Genomic DNA, 25,914 nt, shown 5'->3' on the forward strand with positions numbered 1-25,914 from the left:
CGATTGCTATGGGTGTTAATTTCCCGCCAATTGAATGAAAGCGGCCTAAATGGTCTCTTTGAATCGTCCAATCTGAAGTTGACGTCAAGTGCCGCCTAATACATTCTTAAATATGGATCTAGATAGGAGGAGAAGACCTGTAAACTGGTCTACACAAATGTTTTATGAGAGCGCAGCAATGTTGCATTGCAACTTTATTTCGATTGTGTTTTGCACTTTTCCAAATGGAATTTTGTAGATCAATCGCACTAAACTAAAAAAAATAAAATGTGTACTAAATAACTCCTCAACTATACACACATCTCAGCAACTCTGGAGTCCCAACACGTGTGTAGAGTAATATGTATTCTTTACATAGACCTCAGAGAGGTACGAAAATATAGTACGAAGTTTTGTCTCCTGAAATGTTCTAGAACAACAATATATGTCTCACTTGTTTGTGAAAATCTGGTTGTATTAACCCAAATATTGTTGTAAAGAAACATGGCTTGCATTTACACAAAATCCAAAATAATAAAACGTAGAAGAAAAAATTATTAAAAGCACACAAAACTAAAATCAAAAAAAAACATCAAAACTACACGTAAACAATTAAACAAACAAACAAACAAACATTAATTTACAATAGCGTGTCTGGTTCTTTTTCTAACATCGTTTTGTTTGATTTAAAACTTGTTATTAGACCTTAATTAGGAAAGCTTGCATGGAAGTCATATAGTTAGCTGGAAAAATAGACTTCTGACTCAAATGTGGTAAGCATTGTGAAGAAGCACATTGAGTAAAAAGGATGTAGACAAGAGAGAGCTGTTTGATTGGACATCCGGTATACCTTATTCCCATCTCCTTGTATTGTTTCCACTTATCTGGTAATGAAACTATCTTAGCTCTTCCTTGGCGACCTGCTATAAGGTATTCTTGAGCCTTGAGGTTATCCTTTGTGTGCTTTTGAAAAGTACTTGACAGATAGTAAATAGAAAGTACTAAAATGAACAACAAAGTAGTAAATGAGTAAGTAAGCCATAGCTGTCAAAATTTTTTTTGTTCCTCATAGTGGTTCTGCTCCAATGTGGATATAACCACATTTGATTCTTTGTTCAATTTTCTCTGGTTGAAAATTCTATTTCGGGTGTATTCCTGTATATAATAATATCTTTTACACAAAGTGTTATTTTCTGGTATGGTTTAATAATAACCAGCAATGCATATATATAGTACATATTTACATAAGCACATTTTTCATATTGTGTAATATCACGTAATATTTCTTATAGTAACAATTATTTTTAAGTTTTGACTGCAAAATCTCCCAACGAACATACAGTTTTTTTTTTTATTTTTGTATTCTTCTTGTTCTTAACCTTCGTCAGAATCATTCTTTCTATTATTCACGAAGCTTGCCCAAAAACCCAAAAATTTAAATGAAATGAGAACAAAGAAAGTGATCTGACTTTATTTTCCCGGAGAGTGTACGAAATCCCTCCTTCGCCGTGCAAAACTGACTTTTTTCAATTGGAATATAAATAGTTCCTCATGGTTTGCTAAAATTCCTTTTACTTTCAAAATAATTTCATCAATTCCTTTATTACTTACTCATCATCAACTCACATTCATTTGCTTAATCAATACCTCCCTCAATTATAATACGTTCATTATGAGAATATCTACCTTGTCTGCCATTACTGCTATAATAGCAGCCACTGGAGCTGCTCCAGTTATATATACCAATTACGTTACTGCTGATACCACCCACGTTAACTGGGTCACTGTTACTACGGGAACCACTACACAAACTGGTTTAACTACCATTTATGGGCCACCACCTACTGATACCCCAACTACATCTTCAACATCTTCAGCACCTTCGACATCTTCAACATCTTCAACATCTTCAACATCTTCAACATCTTCAACATCTTCAACATCTTCAACATCTTCAACAATCTCAAGTTCAAGTTCAACTTCTACAACTCCTTCAACGAGCAGTACATCATCCACCTCCTCAACCGCCCCAGCTACTACTTCCTCGTCTACTTCATCCACCTCCTCCTCAACCCCAGCAACTTCATCATCAAGCCAAATGTCAACCCCTTCAACTGACACTGCCTTTGCCAACTCAATATTAAACGCTCACAACCGTGTACGTGCCTTACATGGAGTTCAAGACTTAGCTTGGAACGACACTTTAACCAAATACGCCGCCGACTATGCCGCCAGAACTTTTTCATGTGACAATGTCCAATTGGTCCATTCCGGTGGTCCATACGGTGAAAACTTGGCTGCTGGTTACCCAGGTGGTGATGAACCTGTTAATGCATGGTACAACGAAATCAAAGACTACAATTTCGATTCGCCAGGCTACTCATCTGCCACGGGCCATTTTACACAACTTGTTTGGAAAGCTACTTCACAAGTCGGATGTGCTTATGTCACGTGTAATAATGCTTGGAGACAATACACCATTTGTGAGTACTATAGCAGGGGAAATATCGTGGGTACTGATCACACTACTGGTAAGTCATACTTTGAAGAGAATGTGCCACGTCCTGTTTCTGGTCAAGTTCAGTTGCAAAAATAAATGTGAAAAAAGATTGATACAATTCCTACATTGCAAGAGAGAATAATGACGTTAGATATATTTCGGTTCGATTCCTTTCTTTTTAGGTTTGCTTTTTCTTTTAGTTTTAATTACTTGTTATTTTTAGTTCGATCTATAGATCAATGTACAATATTACGTTCGTTTTAAAACAAAATTTGTAAACCTACTTACCTCTAGCTTTAATCTCTACATCATCTTTTCTTTTAAGGACAAAAATACTCCATATGGTTTCTATACAAAACCTATACTTCATACACATCTATCCCACTTAGTTTTTCAAAACTGAAGCAAATTGACCCTTTGATGGCTTAGCTTTAGATTTTTCAGCTTTAGCGGATCCCAATTTTTCAGCAGAGTAAGCCTTGGCGTATGGGTTCAATCTCAATAAGACTTGTTTGTTCTTCAATGGGTTCTTCTTCAAGACGTGGCTCTTCTTTTGAGTTGATTCACCAGCTGGTCTAACAACAGCTTGGACTTCAGCAGAGTTGATCAATCTGGTGACGTCGGTGTTGGAGATGATGTTGGCTGGCAAGGAGTAGTTGGACTTGATGGACTTGGTTGATTCAGATCCGTAGATAGAGTCCAAGGCCTCAATGGCAGATTGGGTCCAGATAATAAATCTACCCAAGTGGGCACCTGGAGCCAATTGCAACAAGCCCAAGTGCTTGACGGAGGAGGTCTCGACACCTGGAATGTTCCTCAAGGCCTTGACCAAACCCTTGTCTTCACCGTAGACAACCAATGGACCTCTTCTTTGGGTGAATCTTCTTCCTCTCAATTTACCCTTACCGGCTCTCATCTTCTTGGACTTGATAACCTTGACAACATCCTTGTGAGCACCAACAGCCTTCAAGACAGCAACGGCATCCTTGGTCTTTTGGACTGATTCGAAATCGTTAGCAACAACCAATGGCAATTCCTTAACGTTTTCAACTCTGTGACCTCTGGCCAAAACCAATGAAGTGACAGCAGAAGCAGCAATGGCAGAGGCAGTAGCATAACGTTTTTCGTTATGGTTGACCTTGACGTGCCATCTTCTCCAAGTCTTGGTTGGAGCAAACATACGACCACCTCTACACATGTTACCAAAAGCAGCTTGACCTGAACGGTGGGTACCACCACCACCAACTCTTGGAATACGGGCAACAGCTCTACCGGTACCCCATGATTCAGCTGAGGTTTGGTGACCGGCGTTTTCAGCAACAGCGTAAGCTTGTCTCTTGTTCTTGTTGATTCTAACAAAGACAGAGTGGACAATGTCTGGTCTGACTGGGGCAGAGAAGACTGATGGCAATGGTAATTGGGTGCTTGATTGTTCACCTTGAACGGAGACAACGGAAACTTGTGGTCTTGATGACATTTTTAACTAGTGTTTTTAATGAAGTGATGAAGAAGAAAAGATGGGAATGAACTTGGTAGAAAGAAGTGAAAAATTTTTCACATTGGTTCGAGTGCACACTCACAGGGAGAAGAAAAAAAAAATTTTCTCTTGGGAAAAAAAAAGGGCGTGCGCTTTTGTTATTTTTTACCTACATGCAGGATGCCACAGTTAGGGCACCTTTAAACCAAGGCCTTGTATCTATATCTCAACTACATCATATACTATCTCATACAAATCTGTAGATAAACCACCCTACCCTTTAGCAGCATGAATTGCTCTGAGCTTGTGCTCGTTTAGGTCTGTTTAAGTCAACCCCACCGGGTCTTCTGCCTCCAGGCTCACCACCTTGCCTTGATCTATTTGCGTTGGCTGCAAGGACCTCTTCCACCGGCAAAGCTCTACCTATGGCTTCAAAAAGCTCCACTACCCCATCGCCGTTCTTGGCCGAACACTCGGCTCTGATTATCTTGAACCCATCGCTTTGCAACTCAGTAATGTACTCATCGACTTCCTCCGGTTGTACCTCTCTGGCATCCTCCAAGTCTACTTTGTTTCCCACCAAAGCCACGACAATCTCGCTGGGTGCTTGTTTCTTCAACTCCTTGATCCAGTCTTGGGCCCTAGCAAACGAATTGTGGCTTGTAATATCATACACGCACAACGCGGCGTTGGCATTTCGATAGTACATAGGTGCCAATGATTTGTAGCGCTCCTGTCCTGCAGTATCCCATATCTCAAATTTTATAGTCGTTTGTGTCTCGGGTATTGTGATTGATTGGGTCAAGAATGCTGCACCAATGGTCGATTCTCTTGCATCATCAAATGTATTCTTGACAAATCTGTGTACGATAGATGATTTACCAACGGCACTTTCGCCTAAAAGGACTAGTTTGAATTGAACAAAGCGTTGTGCTGTTGCGTCTTCTTGTCGTGCAGGGGTTGCCATTGTGATTGATTGCTTAATTGAGTGAGTATTTATATGGATATAAGCAGATTTGTGAGGTGAAATGAGTATTGTATGTGTACGTGTCTAAATTTCTGGCTTTCTGTTATGTCTTTGGTGACTTCTTGTTGATAAACTAACTTATCTTTCCTAATCACCGTTAACTGGGCTAACAAATGACTTGTTTTAAATTTACAATGCTGGTTTTTATTTTCTCGTTTGTTTCTCTCGCTTTATCGTTTTATTTGTTTCTTGCTGGAAGAAAGTTGCGTTATATGCAGGTACCCCCCAAAAACCAAAAAGAAAGAATAAACATATGGTTGGACGCTTGGCAGTTTCAATTCTAGAACCTCCATGGTTGAGGCAATCAATTGAAATGAAGCTTTTGCTTAATTGAAAACCAAAATTGTATATCTTGATCTGGTTGTTGGAGGATTTGTGTGGAAGGATTACTTTTGTCTTCGGAACTCTTTTACCTAATTCTTTGGCAAAAATTACAACAAACTCAATTATTAACAAAATGCCCATTGGACGCTCCTAATAAACTCTTTGATGCAAGTTTTAACCACTACAAAGCTGAAAGGGGATAAATAAAGTCTCTGTTGAAATTCTCTGTCCACAGACAGACAGTTGTGGCGAGTTTTACTATTATACACCATTTTGTGTCCATAACCATATTAGAAAATCTCAACAGTGGCATTGGCGACCTGAATGAGCAAAAGAGACAGAGAGATAAAGCAACCACTAACCATATCGCCTTTATTTTACCTCTCATTAAACTTCATTCAACTGCGTCGTCATCTCGATGTGTACATGTAACTTTATCTTTTAGAACTCTGCATGACATCATATTTTCTCTCTCTCGTTCACGGCTGATGAGGTGCGACAACGGAGGGGAAATCTGAGAGCCATGCATGGAGCTAAGCTTTAAACTACAAGAAAACCAGATTCAAGGTCTACACTTGTAGCTTTTCGTCTAAAGTATACATCTACTCTGAAAGTAAGACATATGTATAGAGCAAAACTAACACTTGCAATGAAGAATAAAAGAATTCGGAGAAAAGAAGATTAATACGGGAATACACAAAGACAACCGAAAAAAGTAAAGTGGTGTGTGTGTGCAAGAAAAAATAAAAAATAAAAAATAAAACTACGAACAGCAAAAAAGAAAAGAAAAAAGAAAGTAAAAAAACAGAAGTTAAGAGAGTTAAGTTAGGTTAAGGCAAGAGAAGATTCAATATACTATAAGAGATTACACCCATATCAGCATCAACTAACATATATACCACATTATATATATTTTACTTAATCAATATTCCCCCACACATTTTATATAACCTACAATATCCAACTGTTTGTCAAGTTATCCCAAAACAGCTCTCATAAAAACCCCTCCTGCAAAGAAAAAAAAGAGATCATTGTTTTGATATCTCTACACTGATGACACAATGAACACAATTGGCATAGAAGAAAGCGACCGGAGGTTTATCGACTCATTAGTGAAACGTATAGAGTCGTTGCTTCCCTTCAGAACTGGTCATTCTTTCCAAGAGGTTGAGATAGATGCTCAGTTCATAACAACAAAAAGGATACTATTGGATAGTCATTGCAAGAATGGATCTACTATATCTTTTATTATAAAATCATTTACGTCGCTACTACAGACAATCAATTCAGAGGCTCAAAATGCCAGACTCAAGTACCGGGATGAGAAATCTAGATCTTCAACATTGTTAGTGTGCAAGACGTTGGCGGAGATATTGAAAGCAAATTGGGATAGAGAAACTGTATTTTTGGAAGATAAAGAAGTGTTGAGTAATTACTCGAGATTCTATTACTACGAGCAGCCGCAACCACTCAATCCATCAATAATTCCCAACGTTCTTGGGTTTTACATTGATTTGTTGTCGACTGGAGTTGTCAAAAAGATACTTTCAATGGTGAGACACGAAAAAACAATGACAAATATAGCTGTTGCAAAGGAAGAGCAAGACATAGCAAGGGAAGACCAGCCGATGACTGAACTGGAGAAGGTATTGAATGCAATATCCGAGATTGATTCTTATATCGAGGTAATTCTTCGATTCATCTCCACGGCCAACCCCGACGAATATTACAAATACCTACAGACAAAACTATATGCTTACTCAGATAGCAGCCAAACCATACCCCTACCCACGATTCAAAAATTTTGTCCACTAATGAAGTACGCCTTTTACTCTGAGGCGAATGCAATGATATTTGCCGAAGAGTCGTTAAAGACGATCCCGGTAATCAAATCCAATACATGGAGGCAAGTTTACCTTTTCTTCTTGGCTAGTAGCATCAAAGATCAGTCGCTTTCAAGGGTGCAGGATTACAATGCTTTGGTAGATCCAAACAACTTACGTCACGCTAGTGCTTTAAAACAACTTTTTGATTCGACAATGACAGTATTTGACGATAATTACACCCTGGTTTCGTGTGCACCTTATATTTTGACTTGTTTTCTTACGTTATGTGTGAGTGACTTTGCTGAAATGAACTCGCTTAAGCCTCTAAACAAGTTGAAGTTGGCATTTAACAAGCGACTCAGATTTTTATCAACAATATTAAAGGATGCAGGAAACGCTAATAATTTGGAAAGTCTTGAAGCATTGATAAATATTTTCCATTTGGGAGCTCGTCTTGAGACAAACAACATCAAGAAACATCCAGTCTTGTTGTTTAGTTTAAGGCATTTGGACGAAGTATTTTACCAGCTAATCAAGTACGATGAGATACATAGAGACAAGTTACTCACTGATGACGATCTTGCCACGAAGCGCGATTACTTGTTGGTGAATTATTACATTGCTGCTGTCGTTCTCAGGCCAGAAAAGTACACCAAGCTAATTATTGAACGCTACAAACATTCGGAGGGAGATATGAGAGTAAATAAGCTATTTGTCAAGGTGATGAAAGGCTTATCCGAACTTGACATTGCCAAGGACATTTTCTACTCCTTTATGTTGGAGTTCAAGAGTACTTTAAAGTCTATTATGTATGGGTCTTTGAAGATATTACGTGGGTATAGAAATCAAAATGGTGATGTATCTGACACTGCTTACTATTCTGATGCCTCGAGTGTTGACGACAATGAAATGCGGGCTAATAAGGCAACGGAGTACGCATTTGAACATAATAAATCGAGCATTGATCACTATGCAGAGACGTTATTTGAAAAATCGCAACCATCTAAAGACGATTTCAAGTCCAAGTCTCCGGCACCGCCTTCGTTAGCATCATCAAGTTCATACAGTTTCCGCATCGTGAACGGAGCCGAGGAGATTGTCTCTGATACCTTTTTGATATTTGCGGCTGCACCAGAGCTATATTTCAATGATAAAAGGCTAATGGATGACTCTAATATAGAGACTATGCCCTATGGTGAATTGCTAAGACTGATTGTTGAATTTTGTCACGACTGTATCGTCCCACTCCGACTAGCTTTCAAAGCAAACTGGATAGTGGAAGGAAACAGCCGGTTATTTGACTCAGCAAGAAAGTTGTCTATGCAAATGGTTGCTCCTGGATCCAAAATCGAAACAGAATACACGACACTATCAACATTCGCCAACTTCAATATCTGCAACTGCATTATCCAATCCGTGTGCGAGACTTGCTTAGGATTAACACTAGTTAATCCTAAATTCAAGTCAAGCTTTTTGTTTTTAATCAACTTTTTACACCGACGGGACAGCTACAGTGAAATAGTGCGTTCAAATTCCATCATCCAAGATACGAGAGCACGTGAATTGTATGAATCCTGTGGAAGGGTAGTGCATTCGGTGGAGAAGGTGTTGCTCTTGTCATTATGCACGCATGATGTTCAATTCTACAATTATACAAAGCAAGGCATCAAATGGTATATCGAGGAAATCCGCAAAAACAAAGTTTTATACAAGTATCAAGAAATTGATGACAACCAGCTTGAGATTTTTGAAAAGCTAAGTAATGACGATGGTGTCTTTACCGGGTTTGTATCGTTACAAAAGAGACACCGCAAGATTTTGCGTGAAGCCAAACCTACTAAATCGCTATACCAAGTATGGCTAATAATTCTTGCAAGATGGAACAAAATTTTGAAGAGCCATAAACAGATAAATGAAAGTAATTTGGTTTTCCGCCATTTTACCGGGTTTCTAGTTTCAACTTCAGGATGTTTCATGTCGGCTGATTTGGGTGATACCGCAGAGGAGCTACGTCAAAGGAGCAGTGCATACATTTCCGACTTTTTCGACAAGTGCATTGATCTTTTAAATTCTCCCGATTTGGTTGTACGAGTTATCATAAAGGACACCTTGTCGAATGAGTCCCATTCAGATATTTATCACCTCATTGCGACAAAGCTAATGGCTCGTGCCAACTCTTACGCGGAGGAGAAGTTGCAAACTGAAGAGAGCATAATATTTTTGGAGGAGGCGATAATAATCATGAGTGCAATGATCAATGTTCACAATGACGGAGCCTTGTTACTTTCTTCCTTGCTTCCCCACATTTGTCAGTTTTTCATAACGTTTATTGATAATGTTGCAGATATCACGGACAAGTTTAGGTTGAAGTTGAGATTTTGCAAGTTGGCACAAGCACTTGAACTGGATAAGTCCAATACTGGTTTGCACGGTGCGTACAAGCTTCGTAATATCTACGGTAAATCAATGTTGGAATGGTTGGAGCAGGTGGTGATTTTGGATGCAGACTTGGTGGACAAGAATCTTTCCGAAAGCAAAACGTCGGAGTTGGGTTATTTGAGAATGGATCTTGCCGTGCAGTGCTCCAAGAGTTTGAGTCTCCAGCTTGAAAAGTTGTTACTTGAAATTCCAGATGGAATTAAGGACAGCGAGGTGAAAAAGTACAAGGATATTGCATTTGGAAACTTTTTTTCGATATTTTACAAGATCATACAGAAATACACCAAGATGCCTTCGTCTGATCGATTCAAACACAAGTTGCAGCAAGTTACTGACCACGTTTTGACTTCAATCACCAATTTGCTACAATACGACTCGGAAATTGGAATTCAGTATTTGCTTCCAATGGGATACCACGAGGATAAGAAAATTAGAGCCATATTTTTAAATGTTTTCGCCAGCATGTTGACATCGAAGACTGTGAAAAAGATGGAAGAAGAGTTTCCATATGAGCTAGTTGAGCAGTTGGTTGCAGAGACTGAAATATTTGGTTCTATTGCCGAGTGTGCATCTAGTTCTGAACACAATTTACTAGCCTCCTCGTTATTTTGTATATTCTCGTACACCAACAAATTGGACAAGTTGTTTACCGTGTTGTTGACTGACGAGATTGCCAACTTGACTCGATCAACAGACTTGTTTCGAAGAAACTCCACTTTAACAAGACTCCTTTTCAATTTTACACAAGATCACGGGTTGGAATATTTGAAAATGGAGTTGTTCCCCATTATTGAAGAGATTGTCAGTCAGAATGTTTATTTTGAAGTTGAAAAACGTGAATCAACCGACGATACTGCCCTCTTCATCACCTATTTAGGAAGAGTTGTCGAAGTCATTGTTGGATCCTTTGACGTTCTTCCCAGTTCGTTCAAATTTGTGTGCTCCCAAATTTATCAATCAGTGTCGGCAAAATTTGAAGACTCGGCGTTGATTGCTGTTGGTTCATTTATATTTTTGAGATTTATTTGTCCAGCGATAATCAGCCCACAACAATTTTTCAAATTACCAGTGGAAAACTCAAAGACAAAAAGGTCTTTAATGCAATTGGTGAAGATTTTGCAAAATATGGCCAACGGTACATTGAACTCGATCAAGTGGCCAGGGTTGGTTCAGGATGGCGAAATTTTGAATGAATTTAACACGAGGATTAGATTGTTTTTGAAAGAGATATCAACGGTTGACCTCACAGAGTATCCTTTCCAAGTAGGTACTTGTGAAAAACCTATTGCCGAATTGAGATACTTGCATAAATTCATCTACACTTATTTCGCCCCTATTAGGATGAATTTTCTTCTTGGAAAGTCAGCCTTTAGTGTCAGGACTTTACACGAGAGGGTCAGAAAATTTAAATTGTTTGATTTGGTAGTGATGAAGTTGGGCCAGCCTAAAGCTAGTGTTCGCTTACAATTAGCGTCCAACTTTAAAGTGTTTGATACAAATAACGGAGACGGTGAGGAGCTTAAATTCAACGATTTCATGACAAAACTGTCCTTGAAGTATGCTGATACGCCCCCTGATGCTCTGAATCTTATACAATCGTCGATATTCAAGGATGGCACACCTGTTCTTGTCGTGAATCTCCGTAAATTGAAATATCGACCAGATGATATCAACTACCTAGTATACAAACTACTTGAGACTGCGTCGCAGATTTGGGAGAACAAATTCTATCTTATTTATGATTTTTCAGAGTTTTATTTCTTCAAAGAAGAGGCTCCTGCCGAGTACACTCATTTGGTTTCATCCTACACACCACGGCAATTCTTTTCAAGTTGCACACGCGTTTATTATTTCAATGTTCCACGAACCGAATATTCGAGTTTAATAAGATCGATGCAAAGCTTGAGGAAAAAGGGATCAGAGTATGGCACAAAGATTTTTATTAATTCGTCAATTGACTCTGATAATATTGTCAGCAACCTTTGTTTAGACCCAGAAACTGTTTCCATCAGTCGTGACGCGAAAGTAACTTATAAAACTGTGTTTTTATACGAGCCAACAAGTGAAAGATTTGATCAGGTCAGTCTCAGGATCGGAAGAAAATTTCTCACGATTTGTTTTAAAGAAAGTGTGAAATTCAAGAGTGTGTACTCGACTGTGGAAAGATTTACTCCATTGGAGGTTCATAGATTAACTGATTTGATTAGATGTGAGGTATCTGACTTCACGGGTGTTGAGGATGAATTTACCATATATTTCAGGCATAATGAACCGGTAACCTTTAGATCACCTGATCGACTTGAAATTTTACGATTTTTGTACTTTACGACCTCGAGGTTACCAAGAGACACTACTTTGTTGGAAGCCGAAAAAGAATCTCATATGGAGACACATGTCATGCATTGGTTTGGAAGATTGTATAACATAGTGTTTCAGGGATTACTCAGCAGTGACGATGAGGTGAAGTCATCTTCGGCAGTGTTATTTGGGTCTTTGTCGTCATACTTCGAGATTGACTTTGGTATCACAGAAACACATGCAAAGTCGTTACCATTCCCAACTGATGCGACTGATTTAGTAGTGTCTGTGTCAAAACACCTATCTGATGCCTTTCCTGAGATGACGTATCGATTTTTTAAAGCGTACTTTGACAACTTTGAAAAAATGGACCAGGAGACTCGTTTGAGTTCCATTTTATATGTCGCACCGTGGATAAATAACATTTATGATTATGTTTATTCACAAAGTGGGTTCAGAGGTCCCGATCGAGTTGCAGATCTCATTAGACAATTTTGTCGCATCACGATGCTCAATAGGGATCGAGTTCCCTTCACCAATGACTACATATGGAATGGCCTTTTCCGTGAGACGAGATTGGTTTCATCTTTAGTTGACGAAGTGGTTGCATTTACCATTGATAGCAAAAATGAGGGTCCCGAGTGGTCGTCCATTATTGCCGTAATCACTCCATCGGTGGAAGTGTGTGGTGAGGTAATTTCAAGATTGCTTACGGCAATAAAGTATGCCCTTACTACAGACTCGGCAATTGCATCGCAATCAAAGTTATTCGAAATCACTGTCTTGATTAAAATTTGTTCATCGTTGTTTTTCAGTTCATACACCCTTGCACGGTTGTACTTGGCCGACGTGATCTTTTTCGTCACTTTGTTCATTGACAATGTCTATTTGGAGGTGGGATCAGACTTGAGGAATTTGATCATTAGCACTGTGCAATCATTTTTGCACAAGCCCAACTTGACAAACCACCAACAGAATGTGATCAATAACACAATCGAGTACTTCACTACACCCAGAGCAAAAATGCTATTTGGAATGACACGTGAAGCAAAGTCTCTTGTGGACATTGGCCAAGCATTCAATAGAATGATGAATTTTGAAGTCTTGTGTGACTATTTGAATGAGTTTATTGAGGTGGTTAGTACTTCTGACGATAAAACAAACTGGAAAGCCAGATGGTCGTCGAATGCAATTGATGTGGCGTTTAATAATTTGTCTTTGTTTCAGGATAAGGCAATCTTGGTGGTTGGTATACTCGCTAAGCATGGCATTACAGACTCTGTTGCATGTCGAACAATTAAGCTAGTGGCACACGGAGAGTTGAAAAGAATTGATACTGTCATATGCACATCAGTGGCTACGGCTCGCGTCATGGAAGGCTTACCTAATGACTCAATGTTACCGCCAATCTTGATTTGGTCGCAACTTTGTTTTGCTTTGTTGAACCAATCGATTCTTTACCAGTCCGCAATCGAAAACGTGGTTTCATCAATTATCAAAAACATGATTCAAGATGGAGATCATATTGAGAATGCCTATGAGCAAAGAAAGTACTTGGAGCCTTACTTGTCTGAGTTTGAAGAGAAGCATGGAATTTGCATCACGAGAGAAAATTTCCGAGCTTACTTTTTCTTCATTCTTACTCAGGGACTCAAGGTATCGCAATATAGAAACTTGTCGCTAACATGCATCAAAGCTTATTTCAAAAAACGCTATGAGATGAGAGGTGAACTTTCATTTGACTCGACCACCATTGCAGATAGCGCTTACTCATTCCTCGTGATGTTGTATTTATTTTCTGATACAAAAGACTTGGAAGCTTATTTTGAGGAGTTGGAGTTTGAATATGAATTATTTGAAATTGAGAATGGACAAAGAATTCCCAAGGTTTTGTTGGAATTTTTGTCAACCGACTATGAAACGTCTAAATTTACAATGATTCAGATGGGCAAGTTCTTTGCCGATGAAAAAATTACCGATATTGGATTCAGACTGAAGTTTATTTCAGTATACCACCATTTATTAGACCGCAACACGGAGGCCGCGCTACTTATTTTTCATATTATTGAACAAGCTTTAACGCTGGATCTAGTCAATACGAATTCATTGGAGACGGTAGAGAGAATATCGAAAATAATCTTTAAAGTGTCAGAAATCAAAGGATATCAACCAGAAGAGTGTGTCAAATACATCGATGAGATGTTGCACTCAAGCAAGCTATCATTTCTCCATAGAATGGATGATTTGCAGCCGGTTGATTCGATACTTGATGAAGATGGCGAATTCAAACCCGACTTTAACGAGGATATCATGGCAATTCAATTCATGTTCTATAGGTCTGCATGCACTTATATTGAAGGATTGCGGTTGGAAGACTAGGCAGAGGAATGTTGCTACTAGCTTATATAAGGAGGAAGGGATTCAATTTAAAACACCATTTTGCTCAGTGATTGCTGGGGTTTATAGAGAAGTGGAGATTTACATTGAAATCTGTTTTGTATACGATTAATGACTCAATGATGTACAATTATAAAGATCATTTAAAACCATTAAAACTCTATTTTCTCAGCTTTGAAAAAGTTTCAAACTGATTCTTTTGCAAGCGATAAAGCAACATGGTGGCCCTAGCATCTTCAATTGGGTTATGTTCGCTTGTTTGAATATCCAAATCCAAAAAGTCCTTGGTTAGCTTCTTTAGGCTGGGAGTTTTACCGGACGAAAATTGCTTGAAAAGCGGAAACGAACTGGTATCTCTGATCATTGTGGGTGGATGCGACAATTGCAATTTTTCAAGGTCATTACTCAAAGCATGCCCTACTAAAATCTTGTCCCTAAGTATGGACTCAACCTTAGCTCGTGCATCATCAAATTTAATAGCAAACTTTAGGTGCCAAGGCGAGATCCCCGAGACCCAAGTTCTCCAATCTGTCACGCGCTGTCTTGGCTTAACGTACTCATCCATAATTACATGCCCATAAAAGTTGACGATGGTGACTCTGGCTAGTGCTGACAGTTTTTCGGGCCCCACACCAACAAACTCACAATCTATTGCCAAAATCCTACCAACATCTTTTCTCCTATCTTTCTCCGGTTTGATTATGTGATTGGGAGATTTGTCAATACGCTCCTTTTGTATTTCCTTATTCCCTAGTGTTGTCCAGAGAGTATATTCTAAGGGTTGGGCATTAATCGATCCATCATTATTGACTCGCTGATCTCTTAAACGTAAAAGGTGTTTGTCTTTCTCTACTGAGTTTCGTATATGGTTCTGCTTTGCCTTTGATTTATTCAGTTTTTTTGTTCCCGGTTTTTCAATCTTTGAACTGAGCTGTCTCCAATTCAGGGACAAATCGACCATTACTCTGGGGGGGATAATAGGAGAGATCTGGTGGGGGTCGATCGATTTGGCGATAAGTACTTTCTCATTTATTGTTTTTATTTTTTTTTTTCAGGGGAAAACACACTTTTTATAATAAATGCGCGAATCGGCTACTTAAGTGTAGCACTCTTTTCAAAGTGTTTTGTAGTGCAAAGAGTCATTGCCTGCTAATAGTAACTCCTCTTCCACAGGATTATGGCCAATTTATTAACCTCTACCAAGTCTATAGAACCCCACTCGAAAGCTTGTAAGCTTGTAGTACCCATTTCAATTTGCTAATAATTTCAGAACATTCAGCCTCAGACTTCGATACCAAATAGAATTTCTTCATGGGGTCTTTCGAATTCGACCCATTCTCTTCGTCAGCTTGTTGTCTTTTCACAATTATTCGAAAGTGGTCAGGATGCTTGGAATATTGTTTGACCTTCATTATCTGCGTTATGTGGAAGGAGTACGTTTTTGTCAGTTGCTTATTAGATACCCGGTTCAACTGCTGGTTCAAGTTGTGGTAAGTGTGATGTTGGTTGAAATTGAGTGGTTGATTATGTGATACCGACTCGCCTATGTTTTTTAACATCAAGTCATCCGGCGGCGTTATGTGAATATAGTCACCGTCAATGATAAAGTTCTTTTCTGTAAATGTCTTTATCTTCATCTTTTTCATCTTGCTGTTGTTTTTCAATACCTTCCATTTGAAATATATCGAATTGATGTTTGTCGGTAGTTGTGGATTATTGCCCTGAATTATATCGTCCAAATACTTGTTCGTTTCCATAGTCTCCTTCATCGATTTCGTCGACTTTGATAATTGCTTGCGCTTCGTTTGTTCTGGTTTTCGTAGCGATGCCGTAGCAGCAGCTGGAACCGCTGAACTTTCCAACTTTATATCATGCACCTTGGCACTCAATTCGTCATTGTACGGGGTAATATTGGGTGCCGTTAAATTTGCTGGAAGCATCTCGGGAGTTGTAGCAGGGACAATTTGACTATTCTTCTCCTCTCTGTCGAGTATCAAATTGAACTTTGAATCGGAAGGAACTAGCTCCAAAATTGACAGATGCAAGTTCCTACATAGCTCTACATCTTTAACATACCGGCTCCTGGTGCCACCAGCCTCCACAACCTTGAAGCGATACTCTGTAGTTATTAGTCCCCTTTGGACACAAAATTCTTTCAAAACTTGTCCCATTGTATAACTTCTTGGAGCTTTGAACGGTACTTTCTGTGGAATCCCACTATTGTCATACTCAAACACACTGACAAGAAGATCCACCTTGGGTATGTCATCTTCGCTTTGATCAATACTCTTCTTCTTTTGTTCAAAAGCTGAAAGATTTTGTTTGAACTCTATTGGAAGCGGAGACAATGTCTCATTTCGATCAATTTCAACGACATCCTTAACACGGCAAAGAGCCAAGTCCTTCGGATTATTGTAGGAAGCAAAGGTTCTGTTTCTGTCCAAAATCCCAAAAGAGCCATAATTTTCCCCGTCTTCATCCACAAGTTCTAGTCTCCAGAAATTGGGATTTAAAAATGACGGATCGTTTAATTCACTAACCTCCTGAAGTTTCAACAAGTTGAGCAAAATGTATCCAATACAGTCCGCTACCGAAACGCTTCGATCGATGTTCAAATTAGTCAACACAGGCGACCGTTTTGGAGGGAGAAATACATTCAACTGTGCTGCTCGCTGTGAGTTGGCACTTACCAGGCCATCAACAAAAAGATAATAGTTCAATGGGTTTACGGTAGTTGACTTAAATTTTGTGTGTATCATTGAACTCAAATTTGATGCTTGATTAGTGTCTGTGACTTTGGGTTCAACTTTTGGAAAAGATAGCGAGGGTCTCTCCAACTCTACCAAATTTCCAAATGATCGCACTTGAGACAAATTGGATCCTGCAGTTTGACTGTTCAAGTAGTTAGCCCCAAGATTTTTTGGAACCGTATGGTCTCCAAATGTATTTGCTCTCTTCTTCCTATTCAAACTAAACTGACGAACAACGCTATTTTTATTCTGTATCAGTTTATCTAATGCATTGGTGATGGAGTCTGACCTAGAAAATGAGTCCAAAATTGTATCATTATCCAAATCAGTAAACTCTGAGTCGTCAGAAATTTCTTCGTCAGATTCGAAAGGATGATCACCATCTCCCTCATCATCCGTCGTCACCTCACTGAACTTGTCGTTAAATCCAAAAGAACTTGCATTATCTTGAACTTGGACAGATGGCAGACCTCTATGGTCTGCGAGCTGCTGTTGCTCGAGACTTTGTCTGCCAACAGAAGTACTCTCTTTATCAGTAAGATCTTCTTTTGACGTATTGAGCGAGGATGATTTGTACGTTATGACAGATCCCCTTCTTTCATCGTCACTGCTATCAGAGTCAGATATTTCATCCTTCCCCGATTTAAAGAACTTGACAATAGGGATTTTCAGCTTAGACTTTGTCTTTCCTTTCCTCTTGTTATGTTTGGAATGCAAAGCCCCAAAATGGTGCTGGCTCAGTAATTTTGTTTCATCTTCTTGTATATCATTCAATCCATTTTCAGTGCTCTCTTGATACCTTTCGGATAAGGCGGAGTTTGTAGTATTATTGTTTATCGGCTCATCATCTAAACTAAGTCCTAGTGAATCTGATTCCAGTAGCTGTGCTACATTTTTCATTGAGTCTTGTGAATCGCGTTTGGCTTTACTCCTTCGTCTTCTTGAACTTTCTCCTGCTTGACTTCGACCTTTCCTTTCTCTGAATGGACTACTGTCGATTGTCCTCTTTACATGACTTCCAATCTCAAACGTTATTGGAGGAGAGTTCTGCAATGGACAGTTCAGTACCCCTCTCTCTGAAACAATCTCATCACCAGGATTGCTTGGAGCAATTATCCTCTTAAAGTATTCCGATTCGTCGCCCAAAGAAAGGTAGGACGTTCTTAAATGATTCAACAACTGAGCTTGATCCAAGGGAAACGCCATGGCTAAAAATCGTACTACCAAGGTGAAGTAATTACAGCAATGTACGTCTCAGTTTTTGAGCCTTATTCATTCAATGCAAAGTTACTCAGCAAAATCCTTTGTCGCTTACAAGTGGGTTATGATAGAGCCGCGAAGTACACACTCCAGAGTTTCGGAAATTACGTATGCAGCAAACAAACAAAAAAAAATATAAATAACAAAACCGAAAACCAACAAAACGTCCGACCAATATAATAACAAACATCTAACTTGAGTTGCGATAACAAAGACTATCAAAAGAGGGATAAAAACAAAACAACCAGTCTCCAATTGTTGCTAAATACCACCTATACCTATTTAATTGGCACTGGCTCAGACACACCGTCAGCATATAGCACACGTATTACATTAGACCCTTTGCTAGACAAACAATCTTGAGTCCATTTAGAAGCACTGTTTCCTGGAGTTCATTTATTACAGAAGGGTGACACTTGCAGGGAATAAACGCATCCTTTTTTTTCTATCATTGTTGGAGTTGATAGTGGTACTGCGATGGCAAGAAGTTAATTCAAAATAAAAGTTTACTAGAAAGAGATTAGTTTAAAAGATGTCAGATAACAATAATAATACAAGCAACAGACATAATGGCGACACTGATTTTCAAGGGTTGAATGATGACATTGATAGCATTTACAAGACGTATACGAGCAATAACAATGGAAGCGTTGAGAGCTTAGATTCCGAAAAGAATCGGTATGTCTTCAAGTACGGTGACTCCTCAAATAATCAACTACCCTCGGTACATATTTCATCCAGATTATCATCTATGGATCCATCAAATTCTGAGGGGTTTGCTTCAAAGAGCGCGCCTGGGACTCCCTCGTCATTAGGGTCGTTTGATTTTCGGCCCAGGTACCCCCGTGCTGTCACCAACTCTTCCCTAAACGTGTTGTTGGATACAACGAGTGCAAATTCGGACTTTAAGAGTATGGCAGATTCTCGGGTGAATAATTCGGGTGAAGATGTAAACACTTTGGATGACGAGATTCCGAAATCATCAGAATACAGGAAGAACGAGCGGGACTGGCGAGAGGAGGGAGCCGCTGTCAAGACTGTCAAAAGCTCAAATGGCGAAGTGTCAACAATCAGGAGAAGTGTGACCGATTTTAAGTTTGGTAAAGAATTGGGCGAGGGCTCGTATTCGACTGTCATACTAGCTACTGACAAGATAACTAATAAAAACTACGCCGTAAAGGTGTTGGACAAAAGGCATATAATAAAAGAAAAGAAGGTGAAATATGTCAATATTGAAAAGCATGCATTGAATAGATTGAGTAATAGAATGGGAATCATCTCCCTCTACTTTACATTTCAAGACAAGGACTCGCTATATTTTGTTTTGGATTATGCGTCAAATGGCGAGCTATTATCGTTGATCAAGCAACACAACACTTTAAATGAAGATTGTACTAGGCATTTTGGTGCACAAATTTTAGATGCAATAAAGTACATGCATGATAATGGGATCATTCATAGAGATATTAAACCCGAAAACATTTTGTTGGACGATAAAATGAGGATTCAGATTACTGATTTTGGAACCGCTAGGATATTGGAGAAAAAGAATGACGAGAGCGAGGATTATCCTTTGGATGTGAGAGCCAAGTCTTTTGTGGGAACGGCGGAGTACGTGTCGCCGGAATTGTTGGAGAGCAAGTTTTGCGGAAAACCGGGTGATATCTGGGCTTTTGGCTGTATCATATACCAGATGATTGCAGGAAAACCACCTTTTAAAGCAACCAATGAGTACTTGACTTTCCAAAAGATCACTAAGCTTCAGTATGCGTTTAGCGCAGGATTTCCCACAGTAATCCGAGATTTGATTAAAAAGATCCTCGTCCTTCAGCCATCGAGAAGAGCAACCATTCCCGAAATACAAAGCCATTTCTTTTTCAAGGATGTTAACTTTGATGACTACAACCAGATCTGGCTAACTGAACCACCAGAGCTTGGGCCATATAAAATGACTGCAAAGTCAATGATGAAGGTTCCTGATATCATCAAGCATAGTACATCTTCGGTCATTCCCAAGAAAAAACTGAGCAAACCACTCAAGCCTAGTGGGGATGAAAATACGGGAGGTTTAAAGCCGCGCAATGGTGCAGTTGGACCAAATTCATCGGTAAGGAAAACCAGCAACTCCGAGGTTGCGGGCAATGTGAACCCAGCAAACGCAGCTGCGTATGCTTTGCATAAACCATTGACTGCATCAGATACCAGCGTATCAGATAGCACATCTGGCTCAAAGGATAATTCAGGTGAGAGCAGGAAGCCCTCTCGAGTTTCACAGCCAGAATATATACCAGGGACTAACATTTTGAGACCACAGATCAACACTCGACCATCAGTTCAATCTTACAAAACAAGCCGTGAGAAAGCAAAGCCAATAAACAAACTGAAACCAAATGTCATGGAGGTCAAACCAGCGGGTACATTAGAAGCCGCGTGGGGTGACTTTTTGAATCACCCAGATGAAAGAGTCATTCGTGTTGGATCTGTCATTGTGCATAAAGAACCTACAGAAAGCTTTGAGAAGAAGCATAAAGGCTCTTTGCATGCTTCTCCATTGGACGCTTCAAGCACACTGCGCAACCGTTCAGGGACCAGTTTACTTTCACAAATGGTGAATGGCGTGCCTGAAAAACATCTGGATAACGTCGATGAGAAGGTCGCTATAAAAGAACCTTATGAGGAATCACTTTTGAAAAGAAGCAGCAGCAAAAAGAGTAGCAGGAAAAGCAGTGACCTCGAAAGGTCGCACTCAACAACCTCAAACAAGATTTCCAAACGTTCATTTTTCAAGAAATTGGGTTTGTCACAAAGTGAAAAGAAAGATGACGGAGAAGAGGATGTTGTCAATCATTTTTCCCTTGATAAACCTCAGATCAGCACCATGATTGTGACAACTCATGGAAGGGCACTAATTTTTGCAAGAAAGGGCCTAGAATCAGAGTACGAAGTCATTCTCTCGTTTCAGTTGAAATTTCCATTTATTAGGTTCCAAGAGTTGGTATCAGCCCAGAATAGATTTTCCAAGTTGTTGCCTACAGTAGGTGTATTTACAATTACATCAACTGAGCTGACGTATGTATTTGAGGTGGAAAAGTTTGAGGTAACCCAGTGGACTGAAGCTTTGACAAAGAGCCGTAATAATGAATTAGAAAGAGAAAAGCTCGAGTCTGGCGCACCAGTCGCTAAAGGAAGTCCAAAACTTCCTGCACCCACTGCACCCAAGTCCAATATTGAGCCTTCAGCATCTGCAGCATCGGCCAGGGAGCGCCCTTACTCGCCAAACTTAAATGATCTGCTAGTCCTAACACTGGTTAAATCCAAGCCAAAGACTTCATCTGATAAGGGAGCCAGGCATTCACCGCCAGAGACTACAAGGTCTTCTCTCAGAGAAACGCCGAAATCAGCCCACTTGCTCAAAACTAGGATGCAGCGGTCAACCCCAAAAAGGAAACCTCCCCCAGTTAGTCCTCCTAACGAGGTGAACACAACTGGGTTGCCAAAGAATTCTTCCGATACTGGATTTTTACATGCAGCAAAGTTAGCAGTGGCGCACAATGCACACATTCCTATGTCAACCAACAGACGATCCAGCTTTACAAAAGAAGACGGAAGAAAAGTTGATTTAAACAGTACGAGAATAACCACGCGTGGCCATGGAAATTCGTCTAGTAACCCTTCTCTGCCGGTCGTCACGAGTCTGAATTCAAAATTTTTGGCCAGGAGCACAAGAAAGTGATGCATTTGCGCAGGACTTGATAGGTTTTAATGGTGTATACTTAAGTAGGATAAACTTTGAAATTAGATATAGTGGTAAAGAAAAAAAAACGAAAGTTTCATATAGAGTTCAAATTGCTGTATCTAGTCGTCCCCTCTTTGTTGGTTTAAGGCATGGTGGGCTCCATATTAGAGCCATTCGAGATGATTGCAAATAGTTTTTCCCACTAGTGTTTTGAACCTCTCTTTCAAACTTATTCATCCAGTCAGCGAAGAAGGTAAATCAGCGTTGCCTTCTAATTGACAGAATAAATTGCATCTTAGAGGAGTATTAGAGCAATGGGGTTGTTGCATAGCACGGAAGTTGGTTAAAGTCACGAGACGTGATAATCTTTTGTCTCCTTGATTATTAGGGCTGTAGACCTGGCTTCGGACACTAGAACCATGCCTCAATAGTAAACACTTTTTTTTTATTTTCAAAAGTGCGCACAAAGAAAGTTACTACCAATGCCTCCCACGACAAAAAAAATTTCAGTATCACACTTCAAAATTTGAAAACCCTACGAAGTACAGTTACGTTACACTTTCATTGTCAAAGACTACATACATCAGAAAATGGCTAAATTCATTAAATCAGGTAGAGTTGGTATGTTCATATCAAGAATTTGCATCAGTTGAGAGAGAGAGATCGAAAAAGGGATAAACGAAGAGATTGCGTTTAATTAGGACAGTAGTCGGAGATTGGATTTATCATTTCATTGCTTGACATGAGCAGCAATAGACACACTGTGACCACTTTGAAGAGCACTAAGTGAAAGGAATAGTTTAAGCTCCTTAAGAGTTATCATTCTGATCACAAGAAGGGCCATCTAGCCTCCTTTTTGAAAAGTTGCCAGACTTCCCATCCCACTTTGTTCATCAATCATCTCACATATCTTACAAAACAATATACTAACATAAAATTATAGCTATCGTTGTCCGTGGACGTTACGCCGGTAAGAAGGTCGTCATTGTAAAACCACATGATGAAGGTACCAAATCTCACCCATTCCCACACGCCATTGTTGCTGGTGTTGAAAGAGCTCCATTGAAAGTCACCAAGAAGATGGATGCCAAGAAGACTGCCAAGAGAACCAAGGTTAAGCCATTTGTTAAATTAGTCAACTACAACCATTTGATGCCAACCAGATACTCATTGGATGTTGAATCTTTCAAATCATCTGTATCATCAGAAGCTTTAGAAGAACCATCACAAAGAGAAGAAGCCAAGAAAGTAGTCAAGAAGGCCTTTGAAGAGAAACACCAAGCTGGTAAGAACAAGTGGTTTTTCCAAAAATTGCATTTCTAAGTTTATATTAAAGAGAAACAAAATTTGGGGAAGTTATTTTTTGGATGATTGCATGAAAAGGTGAAGTCAGTTTTGTATAGTATCAATTAAAATTACGTTTAATTTAATGGGTTTTATTATCTTTTGGTCAATGCAGATGGAATTTTGCCAGTGGTGAGTTCTGCCATGTTAAGGTTTTCCTGGTGTATTGTCCTTCTAATTCTCTGAACAGAACCTGCAAATCTCTTCGTTCTTTTGCTATTTGTCAGTATGACGAATTGGAGGCAGGTTCAACTGTACATTTACACTAGTCTCTCTTTTTATCTGGAGCCGTGCGAGTTTATAAGTGGTAGCGAGTGAGCGATCTCGATGGACTACGAATGAAAAATTACTGAGCACTGAGTCATTAACATTCATTATTTAACTAGAATCAACACACATTAGTTCTTATTAATCCAGCATGTCAGTCGAGGAGAAAGTAGCTGACTTAAAAGTTCAAGACGAGAGTGAGCAAAAAATTACACCATGGGAGGTAGAAGGTGCCGTTGTAGACGGTAAATCACAGGGTATCGATTACGAGAAGTTAATCAAACAATTTGGAACCAAAGCCATAACTCCAGAAACATTGACTAGATTCAAGGAAGTTACGGGACAAGAACCACATCCGTTCTTGAAACGTGGTGTATTCTTCTCTGAGAGAGATTTACATAAAATATTAGACTTGTATGAACATGGTGAACCATTCTTTTTGTATACGGGAAGAGGCCCTTCGTCCGATTCGATGCATTTGGGACACATGGTTCCTTTTATTTTCACCAAATGGTTACAAGAAGTGTTTGATGTGCCATTGGTGATTGAGTTGACTGATGACGAAAAGTTTTTATTCAAACCTAAATTAACCATCGATGATGTCAAAAACTTTGCCGTGGAAAATGCCAAGGACATCATTGCCGTCGGCTTCAATCCTGAGAATACTTTCATCTTTTCTGATTTACAATACATGGGAGGTGCATTTTACGAAAATGTTGTGAGAACCTCTCGTCAGATTACCACTTCAACTGCAAAAGCCGTATTTGGATTCACTGATACCGATTGTATTGGGAAAATCCATTTCGCCAGTATTCAAATTGCTACCGCGTTTCCATCGTCATTTCCTGATGTTTTGGGATTGCCTCCAAAGACACCTTGTTTAATTCCCTGTGCCATTGATCAAGATCCATATTTCAGGGTGTGCAGAGATGTTGCTGATAAATTGAAATTCTCCAAGCCTGCTTTGATTCATGCCAAGTTTTTCCCAGCATTGCAAGGGGCATCAACCAAGATGTCTGCTTCTGACACTAGCAGTTCAATTTTCATGGGCGATACTGCCAAACAAATACAAAAGAAGATTAACAAATTTGCTTTTTCAGGAGGACAAGCATTGATGGAAGATCACAGAAAATACGGTGGTAATGTTGATGTTGATGTCGCCTACCAATACTTGTCATTCTTTAGTTATGACGATGAGAAATTGGAGAAATTGGCTGAGGGATATAGAAAAGGTGAGATACTATCGGGTGAAATGAAGAAGGAATGTATCACCGTATTGCAAGAATTTGTAGGAGCTTATCAGGAAAGAAGAGCTAAAGTTGATGACGAACTTGTTGAAAAGTTTATGAAACCACATAAATTAGTTTATGGTCAACAGGAAAGAAAGGTTGCACCCAAACCAAGACAAAAGAAGTAGAACATTTATAGATTTTCTATATCATATATATATATACATATATATATCCAGCAAGTTCGTCTCAGAGTAACTTCTTTACGTTCTGTAAAACGAAAGTCAACTTTTCGAAATCATCATGAGAAACTTCATCACCTTTGCCAAACCATTTAGATCCTATAGAGAGTATAACATCTCGCGGCGACTGGGTCGACATAAGCTTACCTATTTGACCAGCCACAATAGAAATCTTCATATTGGAATAGTCTCCAATAGTCATTTGGGGTTCAGGTTGCAATCCACCTCCTGTGGAAAGCTCCTCTTCTCCATTATCATTTTCAGCCAAGTCCATCATAGACTCATAATTAATGGACGTTTTTGTAGAAACTGGTATTTTGAAAGTTGTATCTAGGATCCCATTAATAGATATGTTTAATATTTGTTTATTCTGAAACTGTATCAAATGGAAGAAGAACTCTTCATTGTCATGTGTCGTTGCAAACGATCTGCTGAAGCCGTTGCTATCCTGTGTTATGTCTGGCATTGAACGAGGAGGCGTTGAGAGTATGGTCGATACAGTTAAGCCACCCCGAGATATGGACGAAATTGAAAGCTGTAAGTCCTGATTGAAGGCCGTGGACGGGAAATAACTCTATTGTTATGAATCTGACTCGCTACACAAAGTAACGGCTTCTTTTAATTTTCTCAGTGTATCTCACATTGTTCTTCTGACTGAAAAATTTCAACCATCGTGGCAGTAACTTCAACAATCATCCACATTGTCTAGGGGAATGTCTATGTATATATAGTAACTGATTTCAACTCGATTACTTGACCGACTGCCGGATAACACAAAACGCCTCAGGGGGGTGATTGTCATTGGACTTTTGCTAGCTA

At 39.3% G+C, this 25,914-nt stretch overlaps 10 protein-coding genes across 10 annotated transcripts; 5 read left to right on the forward strand and 5 right to left on the reverse strand. All coding sequences in view use genetic code 12, as the record gives it.

Moving 5' to 3' along the window:
• Positions 1-1,651: 1,651 nt before the first annotated feature.
• RBE1 (sterol-binding protein) lies at positions 1,652-2,575 on the forward strand (the record flags this gene model as incomplete). The annotated part of the gene is made up of 1 exon (XM_051815104.1): positions 1,652-2,575. One exon carries the CDS (start codon positions 1,652-1,654, stop codon positions 2,573-2,575), a length of 924 nt encoding a protein of 307 aa, XP_051671398.1.
• Positions 2,576-2,864: 289 nt separating this feature from the next.
• Positions 2,865-3,956, reverse strand: RPL4B (60S ribosomal protein uL4; the record flags this gene model as incomplete). The annotated part of the gene is made up of 1 exon (XM_051815105.1): positions 2,865-3,956. The coding sequence occupies one exon, from the start codon at positions 3,954-3,956 to the stop codon at positions 2,865-2,867; it is 1,092 nt and encodes a 363-aa protein (XP_051671399.1).
• Positions 3,957-4,236: 280 nt separating this feature from the next.
• YPT52 (Rab family GTPase) lies at positions 4,237-4,923 on the reverse strand (the record flags this gene model as incomplete). The annotated part of the gene is made up of 1 exon (XM_051815106.1): positions 4,237-4,923. One exon carries the CDS (start codon positions 4,921-4,923, stop codon positions 4,237-4,239), a length of 687 nt encoding a protein of 228 aa, XP_051671400.1.
• Positions 4,924-6,368: 1,445 nt separating this feature from the next.
• On the forward strand, positions 6,369-14,249 carry IRA2 (Ras GTPase activating protein; the record flags this gene model as incomplete). The annotated part of the gene is made up of 1 exon (XM_051815107.1): positions 6,369-14,249. The coding sequence occupies one exon, from the start codon at positions 6,369-6,371 to the stop codon at positions 14,247-14,249; it is 7,881 nt and encodes a 2,626-aa protein (XP_051671401.1).
• Positions 14,250-14,427: 178 nt separating this feature from the next.
• On the reverse strand, positions 14,428-15,228 carry CANMA_002980 (putative 3'-5' exonuclease; the record flags this gene model as incomplete). Its single annotated transcript, XM_051815108.1, has 1 exon — positions 14,428-15,228. The coding sequence occupies one exon, from the start codon at positions 15,226-15,228 to the stop codon at positions 14,428-14,430; it is 801 nt and encodes a 266-aa protein (XP_051671402.1).
• Positions 15,229-15,472: 244 nt separating this feature from the next.
• Positions 15,473-18,223, reverse strand: CANMA_002981 (uncharacterized protein; the record flags this gene model as incomplete). The annotated part of the gene is made up of 1 exon (XM_051815109.1): positions 15,473-18,223. The coding sequence occupies one exon, from the start codon at positions 18,221-18,223 to the stop codon at positions 15,473-15,475; it is 2,751 nt and encodes a 916-aa protein (XP_051671403.1).
• A 586-nt stretch (positions 18,224-18,809) lies between these two features.
• On the forward strand, positions 18,810-22,010 carry CANMA_002982 (PDPK1 family serine/threonine-protein kinase; the record flags this gene model as incomplete). Its single annotated transcript, XM_051815110.1, has 1 exon — positions 18,810-22,010. One exon carries the CDS (start codon positions 18,810-18,812, stop codon positions 22,008-22,010), a length of 3,201 nt encoding a protein of 1,066 aa, XP_051671404.1.
• A 593-nt stretch (positions 22,011-22,603) lies between these two features.
• Positions 22,604-23,336, forward strand: RPL27A (60S ribosomal protein eL27; the record flags this gene model as incomplete). The annotated part of the gene is made up of 2 exons (XM_051815111.1): positions 22,604-22,634; positions 22,957-23,336. 2 exons carry the CDS (start codon positions 22,604-22,606, stop codon positions 23,334-23,336), a joined length of 411 nt encoding a protein of 136 aa, XP_051671405.1.
• Positions 23,337-23,775: 439 nt separating this feature from the next.
• WRS1 (tryptophan--tRNA ligase) lies at positions 23,776-25,041 on the forward strand (the record flags this gene model as incomplete). Its single annotated transcript, XM_051815112.1, has 1 exon — positions 23,776-25,041. One exon carries the CDS (start codon positions 23,776-23,778, stop codon positions 25,039-25,041), a length of 1,266 nt encoding a protein of 421 aa, XP_051671406.1.
• Positions 25,042-25,102: 61 nt separating this feature from the next.
• Positions 25,103-25,561, reverse strand: CANMA_002985 (uncharacterized protein; the record flags this gene model as incomplete). The annotated part of the gene is made up of 1 exon (XM_051815113.1): positions 25,103-25,561. One exon carries the CDS (start codon positions 25,559-25,561, stop codon positions 25,103-25,105), a length of 459 nt encoding a protein of 152 aa, XP_051671407.1.
• Positions 25,562-25,914: the final 353 nt, after the last annotated feature.

Source organism: Candida margitis (assembly GCF_024628925.1).
Source record: "Candida margitis strain CBS 14175 chromosome Unknown scaffold22, whole genome shotgun sequence".
Lineage (NCBI taxonomy): Eukaryota > Fungi > Ascomycota > Pichiomycetes > Serinales > Debaryomycetaceae > Lodderomyces > Lodderomyces margitis.